The sequence below is a fragment of the Anabas testudineus genome, chromosome 3, assembly GCF_900324465.2.
Source record: "Anabas testudineus chromosome 3, fAnaTes1.2, whole genome shotgun sequence".
In the NCBI taxonomy this organism is placed as follows: Eukaryota; Metazoa; Chordata; class Actinopteri; order Anabantiformes; family Anabantidae; genus Anabas; species Anabas testudineus.
Window position 1 is genome coordinate 10,401,294 of NC_046612.1, and position 27,771 is coordinate 10,429,064.

General features: G+C 40.3%; 1 protein-coding gene across 2 annotated transcripts; it reads right to left on the bottom strand.

The window, feature by feature from the left end:
• Window positions 1-982: 982 nt before the first annotated feature.
• On the bottom strand, window positions 983-27,454 carry acsf3 (acyl-CoA synthetase family member 3). 2 transcript variants are annotated; one of them, XM_026378888.1, is made up of 10 exons: window positions 27,378-27,454; window positions 25,960-26,742; window positions 24,334-24,489; window positions 21,056-21,210; window positions 20,291-20,436; window positions 15,769-15,866; window positions 15,111-15,237; window positions 4,685-4,819; window positions 4,282-4,393; window positions 983-2,017 (listed from the first exon to the last, which is right to left on the bottom strand). In XM_026378888.1, the coding sequence occupies exons 2-10, from the start codon at window positions 26,665-26,667 to the stop codon at window positions 1,903-1,905; spliced, it is 1,752 nt and encodes a 583-aa protein (XP_026234673.1). In that variant the 5' UTR covers window positions 26,668-26,742; window positions 27,378-27,454; the 3' UTR covers window positions 983-1,902. The 2 variants fall into 2 exon arrangements, with proteins under 2 accessions (XP_026234673.1, XP_026234674.1); XM_026378889.1 differs by lacking the exon at window positions 27,378-27,454 and having other exon boundaries at window positions 25,960-26,987.
• Window positions 27,455-27,771: the final 317 nt, after the last annotated feature.

A 27,771-nucleotide genomic window follows, 5' to 3' on the forward strand; every position in this document is an offset into this window, starting at 1 on the left:
ACTGCACACCAGCTCTACACTTCTTATTTTGACCCCGTTCCTGGCTCCTGCCTCGCTGTGGCGGTCCCAGCCTTCCTGCCTGTGGCCCTGGCTGACTCCCTGCTCTGGCGTGGGTGGTTGGGTGGGGCGGCGAGGGGATTTGGGGGCACTGAAGCTGTCCTCTGGTGCTCCTGCAGCCCTGCCTGCTCATCCATCCTAGCCTGCCAGCCCACAGATCGATAGCTCTGCTCTCTTAATCAGGTCTCTGGTGACTGTGGGCGGACGAGTGTGTGTGTGTGCGCGTGTTTGTGTGGACAGAAGGTTGTATCAGATGGCGGTTGCTCTTGTGTTTCTTTCCATCTTCAGCTCTTTGGCTGTTCATCATGACTGTTTATCTCAAACATATTTTCTTTCTTCCTCTTCTTTTTTTTTTTGAAATCTTCTCTACATGCAGACTTTTTGGAATCCTCGTTTCTTTCACCCTTCTCTCTACTATCATCTCTCTCTAGCCAGCTCTTGTTAAAGCGTTGCGACAGTCCTGGTTTATATTTTTTCTCCTCTCCGTGCCTTTTCTTTCACATCTTTGCACTCTTTGCCTGATCTGGCAGCGCGCCAGGGCTCATTCAAAAGAAGTCTCACAGTCAAGTTGGTCCCGGTGCTGCTGCAATCTGTTTTGACTTGTGATGAAGACAGAAGAGGCAAAGTATTGGAGAAATAGAGATGGGAAAGAATGAGAGGTTTGAAGAGCGAGCGCAGCAAGAGGGTTAGTCAGATGGAGTGCGGGGCATCCAGCTGTGGTGTTGTGCCTTGCTAGAGAACCCGCCTTCAGGCTCTCATCACACCTGTGTAACCACAGCTGCACAGACACACACACACACACACACACACGCTCAAAGAAAACAAGTGTAACAAGAAAACGTAGGATACAAAAAAATAACTTTGAACATAAATTTCATAAAACATTTCAAGTTTTATTTATTAAACATTGTTGTTTTAAGTGCATTAGTGTAAAAATCAACTAGAAGTGTGTCCTCATCAGTCACATTTTTGAGTTCATCATGTCTCCTGTTCTATCACCAGGTTTTTCTTTGAACCAACATTTTTGATTCAGGTGACTCTACTCTATCAGTAATATTGTCATTCTCTTATCAGGCTCTTATCACACAACTTCCACCAGTAAATCAATAATATGCCAATTAGAATACCAATAGGTACACAGCTGTATTTAGGTATTTTTATTGGAACAGTTCGTTGCATTTGGAATTCTTGATCTGGAGCCAAAACCGAGTAAACTAGCTGTTCTCATTTAATTGAACACGAATACCACAGTTCTGCTGTGCGTAAAGACGTCACAAACAGGAATACTGACTTTGAGGTATCAGTTCTACCAGCTTTGTAGTAGTTCTCCACTATATCATACTGTAATTGTATACAGTATATTAATATTTATAGCACAGATTTGAAAGTCTACAACTCACAAACTCTAAATCTACTTTGAATTCAAACTGTATTTAGTATTAGACCATATTTCTGGTGCCGGTTCAGATAATTTAGACTTTATCTTAAGAAATGCTCTTTCAGAGGTAGTTTTTTTTTGGATTGAGCTCTATTTCACATTGCCTCAACAGTTAAATTTGAAAATGATCATTTCAACACTTCTACTACGCAGTAAAGAATAAACAATGCTTGGCATTATTCACACTTAAATGAATAGAATTACCTTTGTATCAGTGTTGTTCAGATTAAGTTACTAGGTAACTTATTTATTTAAGTTATTTAAGTCATTTTCCATGAGGTTCTTATCATTTACTTTGTATTTTGTCTGAATGCTTCTCTGTGTTCTTCTGATTTAAGGACCAGATGAGAACTTCCATTAGTTCTTTAACCAGGAACCTGTACAATCACACATGTCACATGGTCCAGTCATGGGAAGAAGTGTCGCAGCAGGGCCTTCTTGTTGACCTTGCCCATTTGATTCTTCGGTATCTCCTCCACCAGCACCAGCCCTGTGGGGATGGTGTAGGACGCCATGTGTTTCCTGCAATAAACAATGATGTTAATACACTGATGATTGTTTACTGCAGAAAGGAGATACACACAAACTAAACTGTGACAAACATGCACAAGGACACACAGTGACAGGTGCACAGGCATGGATGGGAAAATGCAAGCGCGCACACATATGCAACAACAACAACAACAACAACAAAAAAAGGAATACAAAAACAGAAAACAATTGCAAAACAAAGGCTGGCCTGTGGCACAGTAGCTGAGATAAGGAAAGAAATGTCCTTCATACACTCTGCAACTCTCCTCCCTAATATCCCCGATTCGCCTTCAAGACACAGACGATTCCCTTCAAACAAAACAATATAATCACTATGAGATGAAATAAAAAAATAATAATAATAAAAGGAAAAACAGAAGGCTGGGATAATTAAAAGTGCTTTATTTTCTCTGTTTTGAGTGCATGGCTGTTACGTCAAGTCTTGAAGCCTGGAGCTTTTTATTATCTTCTAACCTAGTTTATTTGTTTGTTTGTTTGTACGCGAGTGTGTGTGTGTTCCTGTGTGCATGCTTGTGGCGCGCGTGAGCATAATGACTCATACTGCTGCCATCAAACACTCCTTACAGCAGATGTCTCTGTCTCTCTGACTCAGTGAGTAAAGTGTGAGCGAGTATTTGTGCATGTATACACATCTCTGTAATGGGGCTCGCTCGTGTCACCAATTTCTCCAGGGCAGTGTGTGTGTGTGTGTGTGTGTGTGCGCGTGTGTGTGTGTTCAAGGCAGTGTGGGGCACATGGGGTGTGATGGAGATTTAGACTGACAGCTGAAGCCAGGGCACTGAAGACTGAGCATCCATCTACTTGTTTATGTCTCATTTTATTTCCCTTTCTCTCTCCCCTACACCGTGGCCTCGGCAGTGGCCTGTGTGCTGGCACTGTCCGCTGGCAGCACCCGTGGCTGAAAAGACAGTGTGTGTGTGTGTGTGTGTGTGTGTGTGTGTGTTAACCTGGGTAACAGGCAGCAGTAGTAATCCACCATGCTAGACCAGCAGGCCACAGCAGTAGGATCTAACACCCCCAGACCATATGGAGCCTGGGAGCCTGTGGCCTTGACACACTCACACTCTCTCTCTCCCCCCGTCTCCCACACACACCCACACACAAACACACACTTGTGTTTCTATTGTTGTGAGGACACTTTCTGACATAACCTAATCCCTAGCCTCTCGTCCTTAAGGTAACCATTCACAACCAAAAGAAGAAGAAAAGGCTGAAATCACTTTTTATGGAAATGGGCAGAGTAGGAGAGGCGGAGAAGAATGGTGAGTGTTTGCGCCTCAAATCATTCCAAAGTGGAGGGCTACATGTCACCAGCAACTGTCTGCAATAGACTAAATAAACCTCACTGACATTTATAAAGGGAAAAAAAACCTGTTAGCTCAGAGGACAAATCCGTGCGTAACAATCATTTGTTCGCCTTCTCCACATCTTCCTCTTTTTCATCTCCTGTCTTTCCCTCAGCTCCCCTCATTAGTCCATCTCTGGCCTCGCTTTTCTCTCACATCCTTTCCTATTGATTTGAGGACTCTGGGCCAGTCACTGGGGATATGTGCGCTGAACTGCTCAGAGAGCTGCATAGTCAGTGTTAGGAGCCTTCATTTGTTTACTACAAGATTGACAAAGAGCTTTGGAAACTGTCTCGTGGAAGTGTAATAAGATTTAACCAAGACGGGGTCAAGACTCTTTTCCAATAATGGCATGGAGTGTTCTTTCTGTATGTTGTTTTTTTGTGAATTCAGGATGATGGATTGGTGGTAAGCTATTCAGGTCATAGTCTCCGGGTTAGTGTCCACCTGCTGCCAGAAACCCCTTTAAAGGTGGCAGGTGGTCCAGCGGTTAGTGACTTTCCCCTTTACTGTTCCAACCAAAAACAGCACTGTGTTAAAAATTGCAAGGAGCTGCATTTGTGTGGGCATGGTTTATCAACTACTAAAAGAACAGTAGTTACACAAAATAAGATCCAGAAAGGCTAGTTTACAGTAATATATCCATGAATTATATACCTTAGTGGACACCAACACACTGCACAGTGGTTTGAAATATTCTTTCCATTCTTTCTATTCTATCTTGACAACCACAAAGTAAACTGTACAATTATGATCTGATCTGCACTTTACAAAATCAAATCTGTGTGTACTGAATTCACAAATCACATTGCATGGCAACAAAAATGAAACCACATTTAACAGCCACCCTGCACCCTTGCGCAGGGGCTGCTGATTAAAACACAGTACCTGGCCCAGATCTTCAACTCTGGCAGGTTCATACTTGCTCCCTTCTTTAGCTGCACCACTGCAGTGACTTTTTGACCCCAAATGGCATCTGGGGCCCCAATCACAGCCACGTCTGTATGGAGAAAATCCCACAAAGCAGATATGTTATTGTTAAGATTGAGCTGTACAAACTATTTAATCTTGAAGTGAAATATTAGGACACAGTCACATTGTTTTTTTTTTTGTTATTGGTTCTGTACTTCATTAGTTTTAAACTAAGCTGAAATACTGACTTATTAATTAGAAAGCATTTGGACATTATACGAACAGTGTAGAAACAGTGTCCCTAAAGGGTAAAAGGGCAGTTGACCTACTATTCATTTCATTGACAATTAAAAGCTTCGACTACACACAAAAATCTTACCTATGATGTCTGGATGAGCCAGTAGATGACGCTCGACCTCAAGCGCACTGATTTTGTAGCCGCCACTCTTGATGATGTCAACACTGGTGCGGCCCAAGATCCAATAAACACCATTCTTATAGACCGCAGTGTCCCCTAAAAGACATACATATTGATATGGATAATGAAATTGTCTTTTTTTTTGTTGCTGTTGTCAATAATCAGTTATCATTTTATTAAAATAAAGTATAAACAGCTACATTAAAGTAGAAAGATTGAAATATACTGAGTTGTGCCTGGAGTAAGTGTAATTTACTGTAAACGACTATAGTTGGTTTCTTGCAAAAGAAACTTTAGAGTTTCTGAGAAAAAAAGATCTGGTTGAACATCAATTAAACGTAACACACAAAAATGTACATATATAAATTTACACCACTTTTATGACTACATACAAAGAAACTAGGTTAAGTAGATTTGGTTGAAGGTGTGTGAATGGGTGCAGTGCATAGACGACTATTTAAGATCCCTCAACATCCTCCACATACACGCGTATGTAGGTGCCTGGGGGACAGGTGTGGGGGAGGATGAGTACAGTATGTGGGACGAGGGGCTCAGCTGGGCCTGGGGATGACAAGCAGAGGAAATGGGTCAGTATGGATGAGTGGAGAGAAACAGAGGGAGAGAAAAATGGACAGAGGAGGGAAGAAGCGGAGAGAAGAAAAGAAGGAACAGGAAGGTGTCCTTCTGGATTATTACAGGTGGTGTGTCCACAGCTGGGACCGAGGGGAATAGAAGAGCCTCTGTGTGTGTATGTGTGTGTGTGAGAGAGACACTGTGATGAGGATGCTGTAGTTAACATTAGGGGGGGTTGAACAAAGGTGGCGGTAAGAGGTCAATAAAGGTCATGGAGACTGGTCACGGCTGTGGTTGCAGTTCCACTGAGGACGAAGAGGACAAATCATCTACACTGACTCTGCAAGTGTGGGGGTTTATTGATCTGATTTTACATTTCACTACACAAATATAAACACTGAGTTCCTTTGTATGTTCAGTTATTTGTTTTTATTTTTCTACACAATTTCAGTCACAGACTAACTTTACATCAAACTAATTAAACTAATGAAAAGTAAGGATTCGTATTATTTTTTCAATACGTGACAGTGTGGAGAATTTAGATCATTGTGCATGGAGATGAAATTTACAGATACTATAATAGTTTAAGAGAAATATACTAAATGTGGCAGCAGTGGCTCAGTTGGTAGAGCAGCCGTCCATGATCTCCAGAACCGCAGTGGTTTCATTCCTGCTTCCTTGTGGCCACATGTTGAGACGTCCTTGGACAAGACAACGAAAACCCATAGCAGCGCCATCACGTATGTGCAGCTGTCACACTACTGTGTGTCTAGCAGAGACTCATTCCTGTATGTGTGTGTGTGTCTTTTCCACTTTTCAGTTTTTATAGCTGCAAATAGGTTCTGAACATAAAAGGCTGCACAAGTTAGTATTGTCATGTTTGTCCTATTGTACAATCCAACATCTTCCCAAATGTTTGTAAATGGGGTTGCATCTTTTTCATGTCACCATAATTCTGCTCCATGATAAAAAACAGTGTAATTGCAATATTAATGTATAACAATCATAGTATTGTCCTATTAGGACAATGTCCTATCTTACATATATATGTCTATAAATTTCAACAAAAATAAAAAACCTTGTTGAATAGTGCTGTGAATATATCATTAATATTAATATTGCAAAAATTATCTGGACTTTAAGCCCCTAATAAACACATGGAAGCATGACAACATTTTGATGGTGGTCTGCCGTCCTCTGTTGGGCGTCTTCTCCATCATTTAAACTCATTTGTTCTCTACTCTCTACCTCTGTATCCTTCTATCAATCTTACATTTTTGTCTACTTTTGTCAGCCAAACAAACAACAATGTTTTTATTTATTTATTTTTGTCACATCCTTGGCCTCCATTTTTTTCAAACTACCTCTAGTTCATCTCTCATCACATCTCCTGTTTTTTTTTTTTCTCCACCTATCTTCCAGTCTCCTCTTTCCTGTCTTGCCTCTCTGCTTCAGCATCAATAGAGGGCCCATCTGTTCCCATACATCATGCACTTCATTTCAGTTTATTAGCTGGGATAAATCATAAATATTTCATTATACATCACGGGCGGCTGTCGCCTGCACACCGACAATTTATCACTGCTGCCCTCTCTGCCGGCTTGCGATGGCGGCTATAAGCTTTCCAGTCTATTAAACAAGATTGATACAGTGTGTAAATTTAGATATTGGGAATTTCTTCACAGACCACTGCTCTGCACTGATAGGCCTGGGTAACATGGGAGGAGAGGGAGGATGGAGGGAGAGGGGGAGAGAACAGAAAACAGAGTAGAGGAGCTTGGTTGGGAGTTAACACCACTAACAGAGTAGTTATAGTTTTCTCTCTTCCCCTCCTCTGAGTGGAAAATAACTATAATAACTGAATAATTCGGTTACAGCTATGTATCCTTCTTTGTGACACAAATAGTAAAGGACAATTGGGCAATTTCCATGAACATTGATACTGTAAGTCCTATGTGTGTGTATGTATGAGCTGAAAATGCCATAAAATCTTTCCACTTGGCTGCAAATGTTTATGCAGCTAAGAGTTCTTAGGTTGCATTAATGAGGTAATGGTTTGACAAAGGGTTTAAAAGAAACACTCCGACAACATACTTCAATTGAGTTTGAAGTACTTACACAGGACTCTTTGACCTTGTCTCTTTGAGGGGAAGGAAATAACGAGGGATAGAACAGCATGTTTGGAGAGAGGCGCAAGTGGGAATAGTGATTGGAGAACACAGACTGATAAAAGAGGAAAGAAGGGTGGGAGAGAGATTGTTGGGAACTGTGTTACTAGGACGCACACACAAGCTTATACACATACACACACATATACTGTATGTACACACAGAGACACACACACACACAAACACTACTTCAGGCATCAGAGACTCCCTGCCATTATGTGTTATGGCGTCGGAGGCAGATATGGCCGAATGGCTTTCTTAATTAAAACGATAAGAAGCCTAATTGCACTGGGCTTTCATCTTATTCTGAGGCATTAAAGAAAGTGAAGGCACACAGTGTGGGGAAAAAAGGAAATAAAAACAGATCAAGACTTTAACTGAGGATGGAGGGCAGAGAAAACTTCCAAAATGTCTTTCAGACAACAAGGAATGAGAAATCATCCTTCTGTCACAGCAAAAATGAAACTAAATAATTTGAAGCCATTAATTATCATTTTGTTACGAGGAAAAACACCAGTAGAGAAGTGTATTAGCAACATTTTAACTACAGCAGAGTAATGACAAAATTAGACTTAAGAGGAATTTCTGTTAGAGTTTTAAGAAAAATGAGCGGCCTTCATTCCTGCTGTCCGTTTTCTTTAAAGCAAAAAAGTCTGCACTTGTGACTTCCATGGCAACCCAAGCAACATATCTTTAACAAATTGGAGGACAAAAGGACAAAAGGAAAAAAGAAAAAAGACTGGTTGAAAGAAAGAAAGATTTTAATTGCCTATATTAGTATATTTAACAGACTTGTGATCATGCAAAGTCTTTTAATTAATATTTTGTTACAAGAATAGTGTGATTTCCTAATGCTCGAGTTTAATTTAGCCCAAACAAGGCATGTAAGATGCTCCTGGCTGCACAAGGCTGTTGGCTCTTTCCCCATCAAACACACTGTTTGCCTCTCTCCCTGAGTACCCACTCAACAAACACTCAGAGCTGGCAGGGAAGCATCATAGGGCCTCCACAGTGATGGTACCTCAGAAAATGTGAACTATGATTTGACAAGACATAGCTATGGGGTGTTGCTTTGTTACTCAGTGCTTTCCCCAAATCATTAATTGCTGTAATTAAAATCCTTTGTGCCTTGGCAAAAATTTAAGGGTTGAGGCCATAAACCACACAGCTATTCAAAATTACACAGAAACACAGACAGAGCCTGGACATGTTGCTTTCCATAGACAAAAAAAGTGTATGAAAGAAAAGGGCAGTGTGACATATGACAAAGGGCAAAATCACAAAAACACTTCAGTGAGCTGCCATGAGCAACACTGCAAGAGGTGTTGAGGAGAAAAAGACAGGCGAATAAAAAAATGCACAAAAACTGTTTTTGTGAAGGCGAGAGAAGTCATCTATTAGCTTGTCATGACCTTCAAGCCCCATAAAGGATGCTATTACTAAAATACATCGAAGTAAGTGTTATGAGTGTTTGTAATTATATGTGATTTTAGTCTGACCTTGATCTAAGCACCACATGATTATTTTTGTTTGCACACCCCACTCAAATCTGGAGATGTGACTGGCACATACTTTCCCATGAAGAGCACACCGAGTGATAAAATGTCCAGATTGACTCTATTATCTCATTCTGGCTTTTGCTTATGGTGCACTCAAACTGCAACAGTTTGTGAGCAGGGCATGAGTAAAAACCAATTTTTCAGGGATTAAGGTGTTTAGTGCTAATACATTATAAAAACAGACATAAATCATTAAACTTGCTTAAGAGATTCATTAAATTTCTATTTGAATTCAAATTTGAAAGCCAGACTCTAACCCAAAAAGTCTCAATCTCAAAATCTGTGGAAAACTGTTTGCAATCCTTAAATGACCTACATTCTGCACAGTCCCTGAATGCCTCGCTGACAGCGCACTTCTGACAATCAGAAGCAGACTCTTTTTATTTTTAATGTAAAACCTTCAAACAAAGGTTAGTGAAATGTCCACTTACAACTAAGTACCATCATTAGTTGATGGTACAGAGAAACAGAGTCCAATGGCTGATTTATAATTAATGCCGATATGTTTGAAAATACAAAATAACCACTGAATTCATTCAGAATCTAATTAGAAATAATTATTACTTGTAGACAATTTGACAAAACTACTATACTGTATTTTTAAATCTTAAATACATTGAGTTGATATTTTATTACACGTTGCTATAAATAATCCAGTCTAATAATTCAGCACTTTAATAAAAACCATAATAGTCTGGGTGAAATTTAAAAAAAAGAATGAAGTTCATAGAAATCAGCTATTATTGTTCGTTGATTCTCGCTTCTACTGATGATTTGATTCATTGCCGAGCAGGTACAGGGGCTGATTTAACAGTGTGAGGCTGCTGTCAATCCACCAGAACCTGCTCAGTTTTAAGCTATGTAGCAAATTAGGCTGAACTGTTACCGTTCACTTTCACACACAGTCAAGTTTTGCTTTAGCGTGTTCATAGTAATTAATGATTAGTGAACCTGAGCTCCCTCTGTTCACCTGCCTGCTGTCCACTCCGTGTGGAGAAGCTGAGCTCCACCCTCCTAAAAGTGAAAACATGTCTGTAGTGCGAGTACATGTTTGTTGGATGGTAATAGCTGTGTATGACTGCAGTGTAGTTATCTGTATGGTAACTCTGCAGACAAATAGCCACAGCAGTACAAACTTTTGTTTTAAACCAACTGCATAGTTTCAAAAGTTGACGTTTTAGAGACACTATTTGACAACCTTGTTGTGTTTATACATGCCTCTGCAGTAGCAGCACTGGAGGGTTTAAAGTGAGAGTGATGAGGTGATGCTTCTCCTCTGCGAGAAGGTAAAGTGGAGTCACAATCTTTCATCACATTCAGCACAACCTAAACTCTCACACTGCAGGTTAAAGCTGAGTGCCCTCCATCACTGCAGAGAGGAGAGCCTTATCTGCACAAAAGATGAGAGAGGTTAAATGTGACTCATGCCTCTTCTCAGAGTGACTGTAAACACTTAGCATATATGAATATTAATGTTCCACATTAAAGCCCCGATGCCTAGATGGAAGAGTTAATGAGGATAAATAACAGACAGCCAAGCAGTGAAATCTCAGCTCTGACATTATTTATCATCCTTAACTTTTGTCACAGCTCCATTTTTAGTAATTAATATCGTACAAGAAAGCACTTTGCACTTGGATGAGTGGTCTAATTTGTTTAATATAATGCAATTAAAGAAGCCTGAATTGCTTTATGTTAATGTTACTGATTGTATTCCTTGCTGGGTTGCCTCTCCACCAGCAGATAACAAGCTGAGCTAGAGGATTGATGTCTGTCTCAGATCTGCTATGTTCATCAAGTAAACTACTTAACTGTCGTTTACATGCTCCTGCTCTGCACTGAATCAGGCATATCTGATAGTCAACCAAGACACATTGACTCCAGAAAACAGCTGTCAATTATAAAGTCTCACTACTGAGCAAACAAGATTTGAAAACTGATTGGTTTTGCTTCTGACACTTTTGAAATGTGTCTCTTTGCTGCTGCAGGAAAACAGAACAAAGAGGCAGCTGCTTCAACAGTTTGCCTAAGACTCCTGGAGTTTAATGGCTCATATTGGAGCCCAGACTTAACTAGATTTATCTGCAACTGGTGTTAAAACCTTGATCACCGTGTGTTGAAACTGTGACTGTAAATGTTACAAGGACAGCGGATTTGGACAAAATGCTGGGAGGATGGGGGTGTTGGTGAATCCCACAAGGAGCTCTGACTCTGGACTTAGAGGAGACAGTGTGAATTGGGGTGAAGTATGACATTGGGACTCACAGACAATTAGAGGCAGGGAAGAGAAGAGCACAGCTGTGAGCAAAGGAGCAAAACACAAGATCTCTGTTGATCTGTGGAGAATTTATGCTGCAGACCTAAAGCTCACCTCACACACATACACACACACACACACACACACACACACACACACACACACACACACACACACACACACACACACACACACACACACACACACACACACACACACAAGCTTACATTGTTATGCTCTGTGTTTACAGTCTTTAAAGAGTGTGTTTTGTCGTAAAATGACAAAAGATTTAACCCCCTTATTAATGTTTGTCCCCCTGAGTCCCAGTCTCTTCAAGTTAATTAAATAAATAATTACACATCAGATAAAACAGGGTTAACACTCTAAACAGCTTCCTTTTCACTGCCTGCTACAGAAAAACCTTCATTATTAATCATCATAATGCAAAGTTCAGAAATTGCGAATACCTAGTTTTTCCTCTTCCCATCAGTCCTTTTTAATTTATGTACCGGTATTTATAAATGTATTTATACTTTATTTCAGTATGTCGTGATCCATTGTAGAAGGACTGCTGGACTCTCGGGGCTGGCAGACACAAGCTAAACCTAGGTCCACCGTACTGCTTTCAGTTCATCTTTTGCCCTGTTCTCACTTCTGTTGGCCTCAGAATCACCGTATTTACATGTGCACATCAAATCTCTCACAGTGTTGTCAACTTAACCTGAACTCTCATTGTAGCTCTGGACAGCCAAGAGGCTGTGTTTCAGAGCATAAAGAGAAGGTTGACAAAAGGTGAGAGGTGTTCAATGTGCTCAGAGATGTTTGTGAAGATGAGTGGAAAGAGAGAGCACTCGGGAGAAGTTGACAGCTTCCCTATAGAGCTACGAGCAATGTTATGCAGCACCAGCTCACAGTAGAAAAGACACCTCGGGCCAGTGGAGAACTTATTGATCGGAACTCTCACACGTCTTCTTCCCATTTTACACTCAACTTTTCTTTGGCCATCTCTTCTTTGCCTTCTACTGGCCTATCAGTCTGCCCTATAAGCTTTATCTTCCCAGATTTTGTCTTCCACTCCGAGTCAGCCGAACAGGGTATACAGAATAGTTATAGACTAAATGATACCTACTGCAAAATAAAAATGTAGTTTGTTTACATTTTTGCTTATGAACATAAAATCCTGTCGTTTATTTAATCTACCTTTGAATAACAGCAAATGGTTCTCTTTTACTTCTTATTTTAAAAAAAAAGCTAAAATTCAGGAAAAAAACATAAGACTGCAAAATACTGCAAAGCTTCAGCCCCAATAAAGAGGCAGTGAAAATGGCAGTAGACAAAAACATCACTAAAGATCAAAGAGGATGATGAGAACCAAAATAAATGCCATATTACTTCTAAAATATTCTACTGGGAATACATTGCCCATGTACTTTAACTTTGCATACCATTGATATTGTCTTAGCCATCAGATAACTCTCAACCAATGCCAGCTAAAAGGTTGGCACGGCACTCATGCCAGAAACTTGTTTGATAAATGGCAAATCGACTTTCTTGCCCTTAGATGAGTCTCTCAGGCTGCATGCAAATCCTTCCTCCTTCACTACACAGGACACCCTGATGACAGGCTGCAGTCTCTGAGTAGGTGCTTAGAACACACAATTCGGGGCAAGAAAATCCCTCGAACACTGTGGTCAAGTTATGTGTAATAGGCTTTGGACGCCTTTTTCTCTTTAAGTTAAACATTTGTTGGAAAAGTTAACTTATGTCACTTTGACAGCCCTATCCATAAAGGTACATCTAAGTCACATCCCTGAACAGTAGTACAGTGTTAAACACCAGCACTAAAACATCTTTTATCTTCCATCCCTGACCTGGAGGTCAAATCCTGGAGGATGTAGAGAAACTGACACACAAAAAGCTCTGTGAGAAGGTGACATGATATCAGCCAGGAGTTAGCAAGTCGGAGAGCGAATGCAGGGATGAGACAAGCGTTGGAGAGAAAGGTGGCGTGTGAAACAGGGAGCAGGTGTGAGGGTAAAAGGGTTAAAGTGTGAGAGGGGAGGTAGAAGCTACAGTAAGGAGAGGGTTAAGTGAAAGAAACCCGTTTTCATCAAACACTTCCCCTTTGTGTGGGCATGGGTTTGTGTTTTTTGTGAGGGTTGAACTGCATGATCACTTAGGGAGGCTGTGGTTTTTGCTGCTGTTGAAATATAATGCATTATACAGAAAGAGCTGTTGCTATGTGTTAAATAATGGATATATATAGGATTGACAAAAATGAAATGAAATGTTTGACTGTATAAGGAAATTCAATGTTTGACAGTAAAATACAGCTGATCTAACACCTCTCTAAAACTATTCAACATGAAACATTATCACCTTAAATGAAGGCAGGGTTTTAACTTGGTGTATCTAATAAATTGCCAGCTGAGAGCAGCTGGTTCCAGAGGTACTTCTTCAGTATTGTTAAGTGGTTTTTAAACATCTTCAAGTTTCTGTCACCATTAGCTTCATTTGAAATGTCCACCACTGTCGCATTGCACTTCGATAAGATTGCAAGACACATGATCGCAGCAGAACCTGAGAGCCAGTTCATCAGGTTTTGTCCAAGAAAAATATAAACATGACTTTTTGTTTCAGAATCCGCTATGATACCCCCAAAAGACTCATTCCAGTTCACAAATCTCTATGTGTGTGTCTGTGTGTGTGTGTGTGTGTGTGTGTGTTTAAGTTGGCATGAGGGAACACAAGCAGGTGGGTGGGCAAGGAACGTTTTTGATGGCTTCCTGTAGAGTTGTCCACGGTGGGTGCGTGTGGCTTGAGGGACCAGTCTGTGGGGAGCTGATTGCGCAGGCTCTCATTATGTGGCCAGTGGCTGTAATGGAGTGTGACAGCAGCATGCTGTGCTCTGGATCTCTGTCCTTCCAGCCTGCAAAGCCAATTAAACACACTCTGCCCTGCTCTCCCACTGCCTCACCCTGCTTCGCTCTTCATCACTCGCTCCTTCCTTGCTGCTTTTCACCCCCCCCACCCTCCTTCCCCAAAACCGAGTTCCCCATCCCTACCTTGCCTATTCCTACTCTCTTACATGGAATTTACATGCCACCCTTTGTACCTAGGTCTTTCTAACCCCTCCACATCACCAAGCTCAATACTTCCAGCTCTCTCCTCATTTTTTTTTTTTTTTTGCTTTGGGCTCTTATTTCCCGTCATCTGCATAACAATTTAAAGGCCCAGTTGCTTCTGCCCTCCCTTCACCACTCCTCAGCCTCCCCCACATCAACCTAATGCCTGTCTCCCAGTGGCTTTGGAAGGGTGTGGGGTGATGGGCTGCAGGGGGAGAAAGCCTCTGATGACAGCTTCCCTCTGTGCTACCACACCACACATACACGTACACACACTACATAGAAGAGAGAGGGAGAAGCAGAGCGAGAGAGCAATCCTTGGTTCCTCAAGACCCAGAGCAGTCACAACCACTTAGTAGGAAAAATGCCCTGCAGCACCAAAAACACACATAGTCCATTTATCACTCCCTCATAGTACCCCAAAATGCTTTCACACACACACATACACACACACTACACATATACTTAGTTTCTATGTGTGTGCGTGTTTATGCTTCCTGAAAGTGCAGTCTGCAGCACAGATAAAAAAAAAAAAGTCTGACATCTTTCCTTCTCCTGTGAATCCTTCTGACAGTACCACTCACGTAGATGCAATTAGTGTTAGAATTCACTCCCTCCAAGGGGATGTGTGTTAATGTGTGTGTGCACGAACAATGCTGAAGTGTGAGTTAAGAGAAAAAGCAGGAGGAGAGGAGTGCTCTGTACCTGTTTTGAACCAGCCATCATCAGTGAAAGCCTCCCTAGTCTCCTGAGGTTTGTTCCAGTACTCCTTAAACACAGATGGACCTCGTACCAGGAGCTCGCCCTCTTTTCCCTCCAGACCTGGACGTACCTGTGGCATGAAAAGAAGAAAACAGACTAAGATAGTGGACAAGTTAAAAGACTTGAGTGCTGTTTCAATTAGCCAATGTAATGTTTGAATGATTGCTGGGGGAGGTACAACCCACCAATCGCATGACAATAAATGCTAAAATGCATGTGCAGCTTTGAAAAATGAAATAAAAAAATTAAAATAAAGCATTTCACATAGAGAAAAACTGGAATAGTCTTTTCTATGCAACAAGCGAATAGTCTATTCAACAGTGCACATGCAAGGTTTTTGTAATTAGAAGTGGATTTAGATTATTATACGTGTGATGATACCAAGTTAATAATAACAGTACTTGAGGATATATTTTTATGTTTACTGCTGGTTTGTTTATATGTATGTCTGAACATTCTCCTTGCATCTAGCAAGTAAACTCATAATATTACTTGATCATTATGTTGCAATCGCAAATTCCAACATTGCCCACAATATAATGCAATATGATTTTATTGAAACTGTACAACCCTACTTATAATCTATTCATTTATTGATTACCTGGGTCTGTCTGTGATTGCTCTCCACAACTGTGGTGTTAGTTGTGTTGTTCATAACAATTTGAACCTCCATTCTGGGAAGCGGCAGCCCTACAGCCCCTGTCACCAAATCAAGTAGAAACACACAAAATATGCATAAGTTCAAAGTGAAAATTGTCCATTAAAAGAAAAAAAAGGATAATTTTTGTACCTTTTATAGAAGTTGAACACTATGGACAACAACTAAAAGAGTAATCTCCACCAACCTTCAGTACATGATTTGTACCACAGTGTGGACGCTCTTTTCCAATATAGCATTAACTTTTGTCTGTAGGGCATAACTGGCCACTTTTTGCTGAGCTAGTAAAACACAGTAAACCCACAGCCATTCATCTCAGTCAACATCAGTCAGATTACGTGGACAGTAATGGGAAGCCTGATGTAGCTGTTTTCACCAACATCAACACCAAATAAGAATGAAACTGCTTTTTGGACATTTAACACTCTTTGAACACTCCTTGACTCCTAAAGAGATACTGTACCGGGTCCAGAATATACTGTATTGTATATAAAAAATGCTGACATAGCCATTTCAAAATGACACTGAACACTTCTTTTTCTATTTTTACACCCATTTGATTTTGGTTCTGAAAAAACATTAGTGACTGCACGCTACAATTCTTTTAGTCCTAACTACCACTGAGTGCTTGACAAGGCTTTTTATTGTAGCACAGCTGCATAAAAACGTTATAACTGAGCTGACAAATTATGGAATAGTATAAGACCTGAGTGTCAAAAACGTAGCAACTGTTCACAGCTGTGAGCTGCAATAATGTTTAAGTGAAACTATGAGATGTGTTACATACTGAAACATGACATCACCTGCAGTCTCAATATTTCTGTGTATGTGTAAGTGTAACCTCCTGAGTTAGTAATTATAGGAAAGAGTGCACAGGGGATGCGCAGAGATGATCTTTGTGGTCTTTCCTGTGTGTGTGGGTGTGTGCACATGTCTGCCTTAAAGCTATTATGCCATTTGTCACAGACCACTGCTTTCCCAATAAAGAGCAGGTCAGTTCCTGATTAAAGAGTGATTCTCTGACTTCGTATTGATCTCATCCACTCATTGTCCCAATTGGCAATGTCTATCACATATCCTCAATCGCTTGCACTCAGACCGGTAGATAAAAAACCAACTCACCACAAAGGTAACTAGACTGTTTCTCCAGTGGATAACACACAAGCATGAATTTGAAGAGTAGCAAGCTGAATCATGTCATGTTATAATGATCCCTGCATTCTAAAGAGTGATTGACAGCATGAACAGGGTTAATTGAGACCTACAGTAAAGTGTGAAGTAACTCTGGTATCTTATTTTCATTTAAGTAACAGTATGGAGCATAGAGTGGGTAAGGATCAGCTACAGCTGAAAGAAATTCAATGTCCTGTGAAAGAAGACTTCAACAGAGTTAAGCTGCTGTATGATTAATTTAAAATGCTTATGGGACAGTTCAACAGTTCAACACCTCACAGCCTGTTATTGTTGGACTGTGTCTGAAAATTTCTAAAACTTTCCAAAACCAAAATATTCAACATTGACATGCACTGTATGCTGTACTGAACAAAGAAGCCATACAGTTATACAGCTTTCTGTTTTTATTCTTGACACATGTATAACTTGCCCTTTTTATGCAATAAATAAATAAGCAGTCTGACTATCAGTTCCCAACCACATGTCAAAATGTGTCCCTGAACAAGATACTGAAGCCTGAACACTTGGTACCTTAAATGCAGCCGCCTGTCCACAAGAATTTTCCAAAGGGGATTAATAATGTATCAAGCATAAACCAACCCTTAAACCCCAATATGGTTCACCTGATACATAAAGTCTAAACTTATTACTCAAGATCTAAAAGGAACTGTGTTCTCCCTCAGAATAAATCTGGCAAATAAAAAAGGGCAGTTTCTCAGCTGCTTGTCCTTTTTTTCTGTGATCGAGGTGACAAGTGTAGACAGAGTAATCTTCTTTACCCAATTCAAAAAAACAAACAAAAAAAAAACCCATCCACAAAATGACAAAAATATATCCACCTTCCTTAATGGCAAAGTGTCCAAAATCTATTAACTGTTGTACTCTCCCTCCTTCGTGCTCTCCTGCATCATTTTTGTCCCTCTGGCGTCAGAGGTCTCCGACATTTTTGGATGATTCAACATGATAGAGTGCCATTTTGAGTACAGACAGGTTACTGCTACTTGCTGGATGGGAAAAGGTCTGTGTGAAGTGTAGAAGGAATGAGGTTCAAATAGGAGGGTTCAGTTAATTTTTTAAGAAGCTGATGAAAGAATACACAACTTTGGTCTTTATATGACATAATGCTTTGGGTAAATGACTTCATGGAGAAGGTGTCACACTGTCTGAAAAGACAAAAAGGAGGCTGAAAAGTAGAAAGAAAAAGACACTGCAGATAACAATGAGACAGAAAATACTAGGATGAACTAATCTCACACAATTCAACAAGGGCAACATGACCTAGAAAGCCACAATGATGTTAATCTGAATTGCTCCAAAACTGTAAGCTACACAATAAAATCAGGCCAGTTAGATGTCCTAAATACAGTAGAAAATGAATAATACGATTGCTGTCAATAAGGTATATTAAGAGTTGATTTGTCTGCTACTTAGTTGGTGGAGGTCAGAAAAAAAGAAAGTGTGTGTAGGAGCGGTAGAGAGAGAGTGACTCCCCTCCACTCCTCATCTCACAGTGTTTCCTGCGGTTCCTATTGATCCATTTTAACCTAGTTAAAGACAAGACAGGAGCACAATGACTCAAACAGGCACATGCTCATGCTTGCATACACTCACACCTAAGTACATAAACACACAAACATATACACATCTTCCACAAGTCTATGTGCTTCAGTGGAGACATCAACAGCACCGCAGACCTCTTGAAGTCATTCTTAATAATCACCTGAGAGGAATCAAGCACAGGTTGCACAGCGTATGCCAAACAGTACCTGACAAACAAACAAAACAATACCCCAACAAGCAGCAGACAGAGGATTACCCAATCCACTTGCAAGCTAATTAGCTGTACCTGTAAGAGTGTTGACTGGGGAACAGGAAGGGAGGAAGCAGGAGGAAGAAAGGGGGAGGACAAGAGTAGACAATAGAAGAAAGCAACCAGTACTAGTCTGACCTCGTTTCTAGACCTTGTGTTTGTTTCTGAATGTGTGAGGGAGGTGTAGGTGGGATCATGGGGTTTTACCTGACATCACAACAGAGAAACCTACCTATGATCAAAACAAACACATGAAGCTGAAGCACTCAAAGTAACTCTTGATGGAGCAGAAATAGATCAGAGATATTTCAGAATTGTGCAATAAAGAAGAATTAACCTGCGATCAGACAGTTTAGTTTCTCTGTTCAAATGCAGAATAACCTGGTAAAGTTTAACAGAATTTAACAGAAAAAACAAGCTGGTGGAATCACATTTGCATACCAGGGCTATAAAATTACATTTCTTAACTCCTGAAACCATGATTATACTGTCCAAGATCTAGATGTTTAGAAGCTTTTAATCAAATTTGGCCCCCCTGCTGATTTCACCAACAAATCAGCAAAACCACACTTGTGCTATTATCAGCTGCTTCACAATAAACTTCAACTTTGGAAACCAACAACCATCTATTTCGTGAATTAATTTCACTTTAACTCATCACCATGGAATCCTCCAGCTCCCTGCTTGTGTTTCCTGGACACCAATTTAAAAAAAAATACATTAAATGTGATTATGATGGAAGAAATCACTGACTGCATGTTTGCTGATTGATAATCATAATCTAGCACAACTAAATAGGCTTAATTACTTCACTGAAACAATAGACATGCAAGGTAATATTGATGTTTTTCTCCTCTCAAAACATTTGATAGTGCAAAAAGCAAATAACATTCACAAAGGCTAACCTTATTCACCAGAGAGGGTGACTGCCAATCCAAACTTTTACAGTCAGTGAAAATGCGTTCAGATTGACTGACATAGTAATGACAAGGTTACGGGGGGAAAAGCATTTTTATAATTTGAAACGGTGACCTGTTTTGAGGGCGAGGTTTGGTACCTAGTTATGTGCGATTTAGTATTCTTCACTGTAATTTACCTTTAGTGGTGTTCATACTAGTGAAAAAGCACATGGGAAAATGTTGCTGTTGGTTTAATTTTAGGCTTGAATAACTGCTGATTATCAAATGTCAAACCTGTCTTTAAAAAATGCTTTGTTCTGGCTGCATTTCCTGCTGTTATCCAGCAGCTGGCTTGTAAACTCACCACAGTCTGTTTGAAAGAAACCTGAAAATTAAACTGTCTTAGTTGGTGCTTGGCCACCTGAAGTTGCATGACATTATTGTTACCCATCAGAGTGCAGGAGATAGAATAAACCATTTTCAAACATAGCTTGTCTGAGCGTGATCTCGTTTTACTTAGTATACGTGTGTGTGTGTATGTGTTTCTGTGCATAACTGTATCCAGTCAGTCAAGCTTGTACACCTGGGATGCGTCGACCGTTGAGGGGGTTGGATAGTGCCATGCCGATCTCAGTCATGCCGTAGCGTTCCAGCAGCGTGTGTCCTGTAATCTCCTCCCAGCGTTGTAGAGTGGGAAGAGGGAGAGCAGCTGAGCCGGAAACCATCAACCTGAAGGAGAGAGTGCTGAATGTGAGTGAAACATTCCAGTCTTCAATAACACATTTCTAGATTATGCTGTGAAATATGTCAATTTAAAATCTATCAGGATTGGAACTTAACAGGGGATTGAGGTAATTATAGCCTAGAAAGTTCACAAAAGGCCTCTGAAATTTAATTTAAGGGTTAAAACATGTTTTCACATGTTACCACAGTTCACATTACTGTTGCATTGACAGACTTCATGTGATGTGTGTGATTTGTGGGATTCAGCGAGTAGGGTTTTTATCTAGTGCTCCAGGTGGGAAACGACATGTGTCGTAGAAAATGATCAGCAGAAAACATGGGCACACTATCGAATTCAGTTCAATTCAATTTCACATATATATCCTATAATTTTACTTCTAAATCACATCAAAAATCTCAAATCTAATTCTCATAATCATTAAACTCTTCAGTGACACTGTAAAGAAGCAACTTTGTTGGGTTTCCACCATGTATTTATTATGGCTTTTCCTTTAATTTTTCACCAGACTGTATAAACACACACATGTATGTGTTTACAACTACATCTACCGAGATACATCTACCCAGGAGCAACCGGCCTGTCATTAATCCCACCAGCCAGTACCTTATCCTCTCTTTGCAGACCGCTTTGACAAAGTCCTTGACATGAGGCTGTGTGAAGTGCTGATCATAGTACTGGATCAGCTTAGAGTAGATAGTTGGCACGGCCATGAACACATTAACCAGAGGAGCCTGGGAGCTCAACAGCATGTCCCACACCTGGGAAAGAGAGAGAAAAGGAGACAGATAAGAACAACATACAACTGAAAATGGAGGAAGGGAGAGAGCGATAAGGAAAGCAGTGTATCTAATGGATGGAGACATGCAAACCAAATTATTACATCGAGATTTATTCCATTGCTGCAGGTTATAGAAAAAAAGGGGACTTATTTTTCTTTCCATTTAATGTAAAGTCCAGACAGCAACCTCATATTAAACCTGTCAACACAATGCCAAAAAAGACAAGAAAAAAGTCAAGATTTGTAAAGGTCAGGGGGAGGAAAACAGCAGAGTGCTGTAGGGCAGAACTGGCACGCTGGCCAGTTAAAAGGCCTTCTGTATGACTACTTTTGACAAATGTGCTTTCTGACTGTTACAGAAGGAGCCGTGTTCTGCTTTAGACACACACCCGTTAATGGACAATATCATACATTGTGAACAACATTCACATATAAAAATAGTGTTCAAATATCACATAAACTCGCTTTACACGTTCAAGGACAAAGCAATTTTACTCCGCCACCCTTTTTCCCCTCACACACCCACACACAGTCTGGGTACATCACAGTAGATGATGGAAGGATGGGACGACAGCACGAATTAAGTGAAGGTGAACAACAGCTTTTCCAAGTCCCGTCTCCCCCCTGGGAAACAAGCGCTCCTCCCCAGCTGTCTCCCCTCCCCTCTCGGTCTACTTATCCCAACTTCTTCTTTTTTCATTCTACCTCCATTTCCCAAGTGCTTCTTTTTCATTTCTATACTTTCATCTCTGACCCCACATCTTCCCTTCACTTCCTATCTCACATTCACTTACCTTCTCTCTCCATTTCATAATTTCCTGCTTCGGTGCCTCCGCAGTCTTTATCTCTCTCTCTCTCTCTTTTTTTTTTTTTTTTTACACACACACACACACACCCAGGCACTTACTCACACACAGAAAGATAGACTCTCCACCATCATCCCTCTCACCTACAGTTCCACCGTATCCTTCTTAATGTGCCAGCAATTTTGAAACTCTTTCTTCCACTTCTCCTCTGAGTCACCTTGTCGTACACTCTAATCTATTATCTACTAACTACACTGCCTCTCACCTTCCCTGTGTCTCGCAAACACACATAGGTGAAATATATAGACAAACAAAGGTGAGATGATTTAGACTTGTCCACAGTCTAATCAGATCCCTATCGCATACTTGACAATATTATTATAAGTTGATGTGAAAACTGTGGGCATTCACAGCTCATCTGTACACATACAGAAAACAACTTTGTGCAGGGAGAAGAATTATTAAGCGAGGCTGCCCTAACCATTCTGGGTGGTGTCTGTCAAGTGCAATGGAGCGCTTCAACCAAGCTCCGTGTGGAGGGGAGAGGAAGGCAATTTATGTCTATCGAAGATCTGGCCTCCACCTAGGGGACAGGATGTCATGAGGACCAGGAGTCTCAACCTGCATCTTAAACAACGCTATGAGCTGCTCAGACTTTCTCTCAACATGTGACCCACAATTCTTCCTGAGAAAGACTGGCTGTTGAACATCAGCGTGACTGTAAAGGTGGGTATCCAAATCTATTGGGTACTCTGGCACTGGTTTTAGAGTTAAGTGTCCTTATTCTTTTAATCATTATTTAATGCACATGCACAAATAAATGACATGTGGGCAGAGGATTTGAACTGTACAACTAATTTCATTCAATAATCAGTTGTGAATACGTGTTTTTACTTTTGTTTGACAGTTTATGTCAGTTTATTAAATGTGCAAACTGATTTCTTTTACTGATTGATGTTAAAAAACATGCCAATTCTTACAGTACTTTAGTAGTAATTGTTGAGATATTTCACTGAAAACCTCAAGTTGGTGCTTAAGGTAAAGTCAGGGGTTCAGCCCAGACAACGAGACTCACACTCTGAGAACCATAAATATCTTTATCTCTCCAGGGTGTTCTAGGTTTACTCCTACCTTGTAAAAATATTATACTTTATAATGCCTTACAGCAATAAACTGATGTGTTATCCCTCCCTCTTAATAAATTGTGGTTAATTAATTACTTGCTGTGATGAAGAAGTCTGTGGGAATTAAAATGAACAGAATCTGACCAGTGCTGTGTAAACCCCAGAAACAACATCTGCCCCTGTCAGTCTGCAACAGCCCACTTGAAATAAACCTGCAATTTCAATTGCAATTTACTGGATCGCAATTCCTGCACTGAAATTCTTTTGTCATCATCTCCAGGAGAAATCAGCAAAAAAAAAAAAAAAATCAATGCCGGCCTTTGCTGCCTGGGCTACTCTTCAGAGATCTTAAGAGACAGACCATTGATCACTTCATCAATGTACAACAATTTCAGGAGGAGAACAGAGGCTTTTTTTCTCAGGGTGAGAAAGGGGGTTTTGTGGCTTGGTGCATAAGGTCAGGGGTAACAGATGAATACTGATAGCTGCAGGAGGGCAGCAATACCCATGTTGACAGGTACATATATGTCCTTTAAAGTCCTTTCCTTTCCACCTACATTCCCTGTCATTAGGCTGTCGAGGTCCTGACATGCACACAAAAACACACATATGCTGGAAAACGTCTTTCTTTATATCTGCCTACACACATACACTTAGCGCCCCAACCACCCCTCCCTTCTCAGGGCCAAACAAGCACTATCATCCTTCAATGTCAGCTCATCGATTGATCTGCTGCTTAAGCCCCTGCCGTGAGTTGGCATTGGTCAGACACAAAGCCACACACGACAATTCATCACTGAGCCCCAAACACTTAGTTTGACAGCTAGAGAGAGGAAAAAGAGGAGGAGCAGGAGGAGAAAGAGGAGACACTGATTGAAGGAAGGAGGGAGAGAAAGTGAAGCAGGGAGAGAAGAGGATGGAAGAAAAGTGGAAAGGGATAGAGATTTCTGTGTGAAGTCTTTTCAAGCCAACAGCACCATGTCTATATAGAACTTCTAAATCTGAAATACTTCCCAGCCTCACTGTCATTGATAGCTTGGCTCTTACAGTCGCCTCCCGAGGCTTACAGCTGTACAAGTGCCTCTTCTTTTCAGCTGTGTTAAAGAAAGATATGCTACACCAAAAGGAAGAGTTACAACAAGAAAGAAGATAGAAACAAAGTGCAGTCTAGACCTTCTGAGGCTGGAATTCAGGCAGCATGATGCAGGTGGCGCCCACCCAAAGCGGGCACAGCAGCTTATTAACAATGCCGTGCACGTGGTGAAGCGGCAAGGTGTGGAGGATGACGTCATCTCTGGACCATGCCCACTCTGAAACCAGACACTGGACCTAAAAGGAGAGGAAGGGGACAGCATGTTACACTCCCCTGCAAAAGTATTGGAACAATGAGGCCAGTTCCTTCATTTTTGCTGTATATATGAGACAAAAGATAAACATTTCAGCTTTCATTTCTAGTTGTTTACGTCTGGATCCGGTAAACAACTTAGAAGATAGCACCTTTTGTTTGAACCCACCTATTTTTTATGTGAGCAAAAGTATTGGAAAATGTAGACGTAAAACAGATTAAATTAAATAAGATTTATTATTTAGTTGCAAATTCTTAAATTCTTGTGCTTTCTCCTTTGCTTTCTTAATCCTGAAGACTGACATGGCCAGGGTAAAACCTTCCACTTCGGCATGATATAGAAATAGAGCATAGATAATATTTACTATTTACTATGTTGTTGCTCAGAAACAGTGTATCTCCCTGTGATGCTAAATTATCTTACTGTATAGTGTCATTATTATTTCATAATATTTAGTGGTGTAATACTGTACAGTTAGAGTATGGGAATATTAAAGTACAAGATTAATGGACTGTTTGTCACAGACATTAAGCCTCCATCAGATATGGAGGAAGTGCACAATGAGGATCAGATAGTCACCTTAAATCTTAAATTTAGAAGTGATAACACAAGTTATTTAATTATTTTTTTCCATAGTTTGTCTCAAGACATAATTCATTAGTACAGAAAAACTTGGTTTCAAGGTTCAAGATATTACCTAAGAACACAACTTGCGTTATTCTTAACGCTGGGCTTCATTGATTAGGGGCACTGATTACCTTTAGTCTGTGGCATAGGTAAAGTACTTCCATATCTTGACCTAAGAAGCAATAAAATTACCTAACAATGGCACTTTCAGGACACTTTGACAACCCGATGTTGTTGCCTTACCCTAACGACTCACTTAATCATTCACTCGCTCGCTCTCTCAGTGACTTCCCTGAGACAAGAGACAAGCAAAGCTCTGCTGTCTTTCAGATTGATTTAACTTTCCAATTTTCCACATTTTTGAACATGTAGGTCACGTTTCCTTCAGAAGTATACAGAAAAATCTAATTTATTGCCATAAATGAGTGATTATTAGGAACGCTCAGCTGTAAGGAAAGGGTAATAATAATAATAATATTAAAAACAACAACAACAACAATAATAATAATAATGTTTGTTATTTGTCTGCCTGAACTTGCAAATGACAAGAAAACAGTGATTCTGGAGTTCCAAGCCATTATAGGGACATATTTAACCTGTGGTTTTTGTTCATATAAAAAAAAAAAAAACTTAATTTGAATATTACCTGTCATTTCTTTAAAAACAACAACATGATACTGCCGTTTTTGCTAGATTTAGCCCATGAAATGCAGCTTATCAATACTTAACTATGAAGTTGTGAATTTTAAGGTGTACATGATAAAAGAACCACCAAAACAGGTTCTTTAACACAGCAGAGCAAATGTTGTGTATGTTACTTACTTACCATGGCCTGGAGGCTGCTGTGTGTATGTACAACTCCTTTGGGTCTCCCCGTGGTACCACTGGTGTAGATGATCATAGCTGGTCGATCAGCCCAATCTGTGATAGGAGACTCCTTTGCTTGGGTGTCATCCCCATCTAAAGTGTCCAGGTTAGACGTAGGGGGCAGTGCCAAGTATGGCAACCCCAGCCTCTGTGCTAGTGGCTCAAGGGTGTTAGCATAGGAATGTCCTGCCACCAGCAGTGAACTCTGGGAGTCAGAGATTACATACTCCAGTTCAAGTTGAGGGTGTTTTCGGTACAATGGCACTGCAGTACCACCACTCATCCAAACGGCCCACTGTGCCACTGTATAGGAAGCATCATTACCACACAGGAAGGAGATTCGTTTTCCTTCCAGACTCCCAAAGTCAGAGTTGAGAGCTGTACTGATTCTACTTGCTAGACCTAAGCTGCTGCAGTACAGCTTCTTGTAGCTGTGGCTGCCACTGCTGTCTATGATAGCAGGCTTATCTCCAAATGCTAGAGCTTTGGCAAACACTGGCTTCTGACTTGTCCTTGAGGATGGGACTGCAGTCCATCTATGAGTCCTTCTTTGAACCACAGTTCTCAGTAACCATTGCCCTGGCTCTGATGGACAATAAGCTCTGTGAAGAGTGGATTGCCAGCGAGGCAAAGAGTGGCACGCTGCAGCAAAAAATGTAGACAGCATGTTTTAGTTTCAGCTGTTCAGACCTCAAGATGACTCCATCCTCAGCCACTTGCATTTGATCATATCAGACCTTATCTGTGAGTTGACAGGAAAAAAGGTACATAATTGTATTAGGCAGCACCTAAAGACAGTCATCTTCTCCACAGTATGAAATCTTGTACAAATCTAATTATCCTCCTGACCCTGTGCTATATTCAATTTGACAAACTGGCAATCAATTTTTTTCTTCACTTTCATTCATCTGGCATTGTGCTAATTAAAACAAACTCATTCCAATCAGTTTTAATGGTTTGTTTTTGTCTATTTAAAAAAAAAAGAAAAATTATTAGTAGATTATTTAGTCACACTCATAAAAGCCTCTTTCAGAGCCACAGAAATTCTTCAGACATACAGAGTAGAGCTCTGTGAGGCTGTTAAACAAGGTTAAAAGAGATTAAATTTAGACTGACGCGGTGCCACAACAAAAATAACATAAACAAAAATAAAGTGAAATAAATTTTATTGCCACTGAAGTTGGATTCAGTAAAGTTAACTGTACAAGTAAAGCTGACGATCTTCATATGACATTACTGCGTGACTTGCGTATTATAAAGACCTCAGACAAAATGCAGGAATAATAATAAGATTTCTGCAGCTCATAATAGAAGAATATTTTAAAATAATAGCCCTGTTCCGCTGTAGATATGTCCTTTACTTCATGTACACCTCACCTTCTAAAAGCCGGTATCTCTTGTAGTGAAGGACCGTGCAACGGCAATAATCTTCCGACATTAAACGCACGTCGCTCTCGTGGTTCCTCACAAGTAAACCAAGAGATTTCCTGTAGCGACCGAGACTTAAAAAATAATCAATTTTAAATTACGTTGTACTTAATTCTTTAACATATTACAATTACAATATTACAATAACGTGTCTTTTTATTACAAAATGCCATTAAATACGTATGTGATTTAATATTAAATTGTTCCATTAAGGTCCATTAAGTGTGACCACAAGAATAATTGCAGCCCAGACAGACGCACGTTGCTCTTTTTCACATTAGGAATTACCATCGCAGATTTGTTTTATTTTTTACAGTTTAAAATCTTTACATGGACCACAGTA

Bases quoted from the DNA above. Each gene is read 5' to 3' on its own strand.
- acsf3 (XM_026378888.1), bottom strand. From the start codon at position 26,667: ATGCTGTCTACATTTTTTGCTGCAGCGTGCCACTCTTTGCCTCGCTGG. The intron at 21,211-24,333 runs GTCTAGACTGCA...TCTCTTTCCCAG, and splicing joins CTGAATTCCAGCCTCAGAAG to GTGTGGGACATGCTGTTGAG. The intron at 4,394-4,684 runs GTAAGATTTTTG...TTCTCCATACAG, and splicing joins GGCTCATCCAGACATCATAG to ACGTGGCTGTGATTGGGGCC.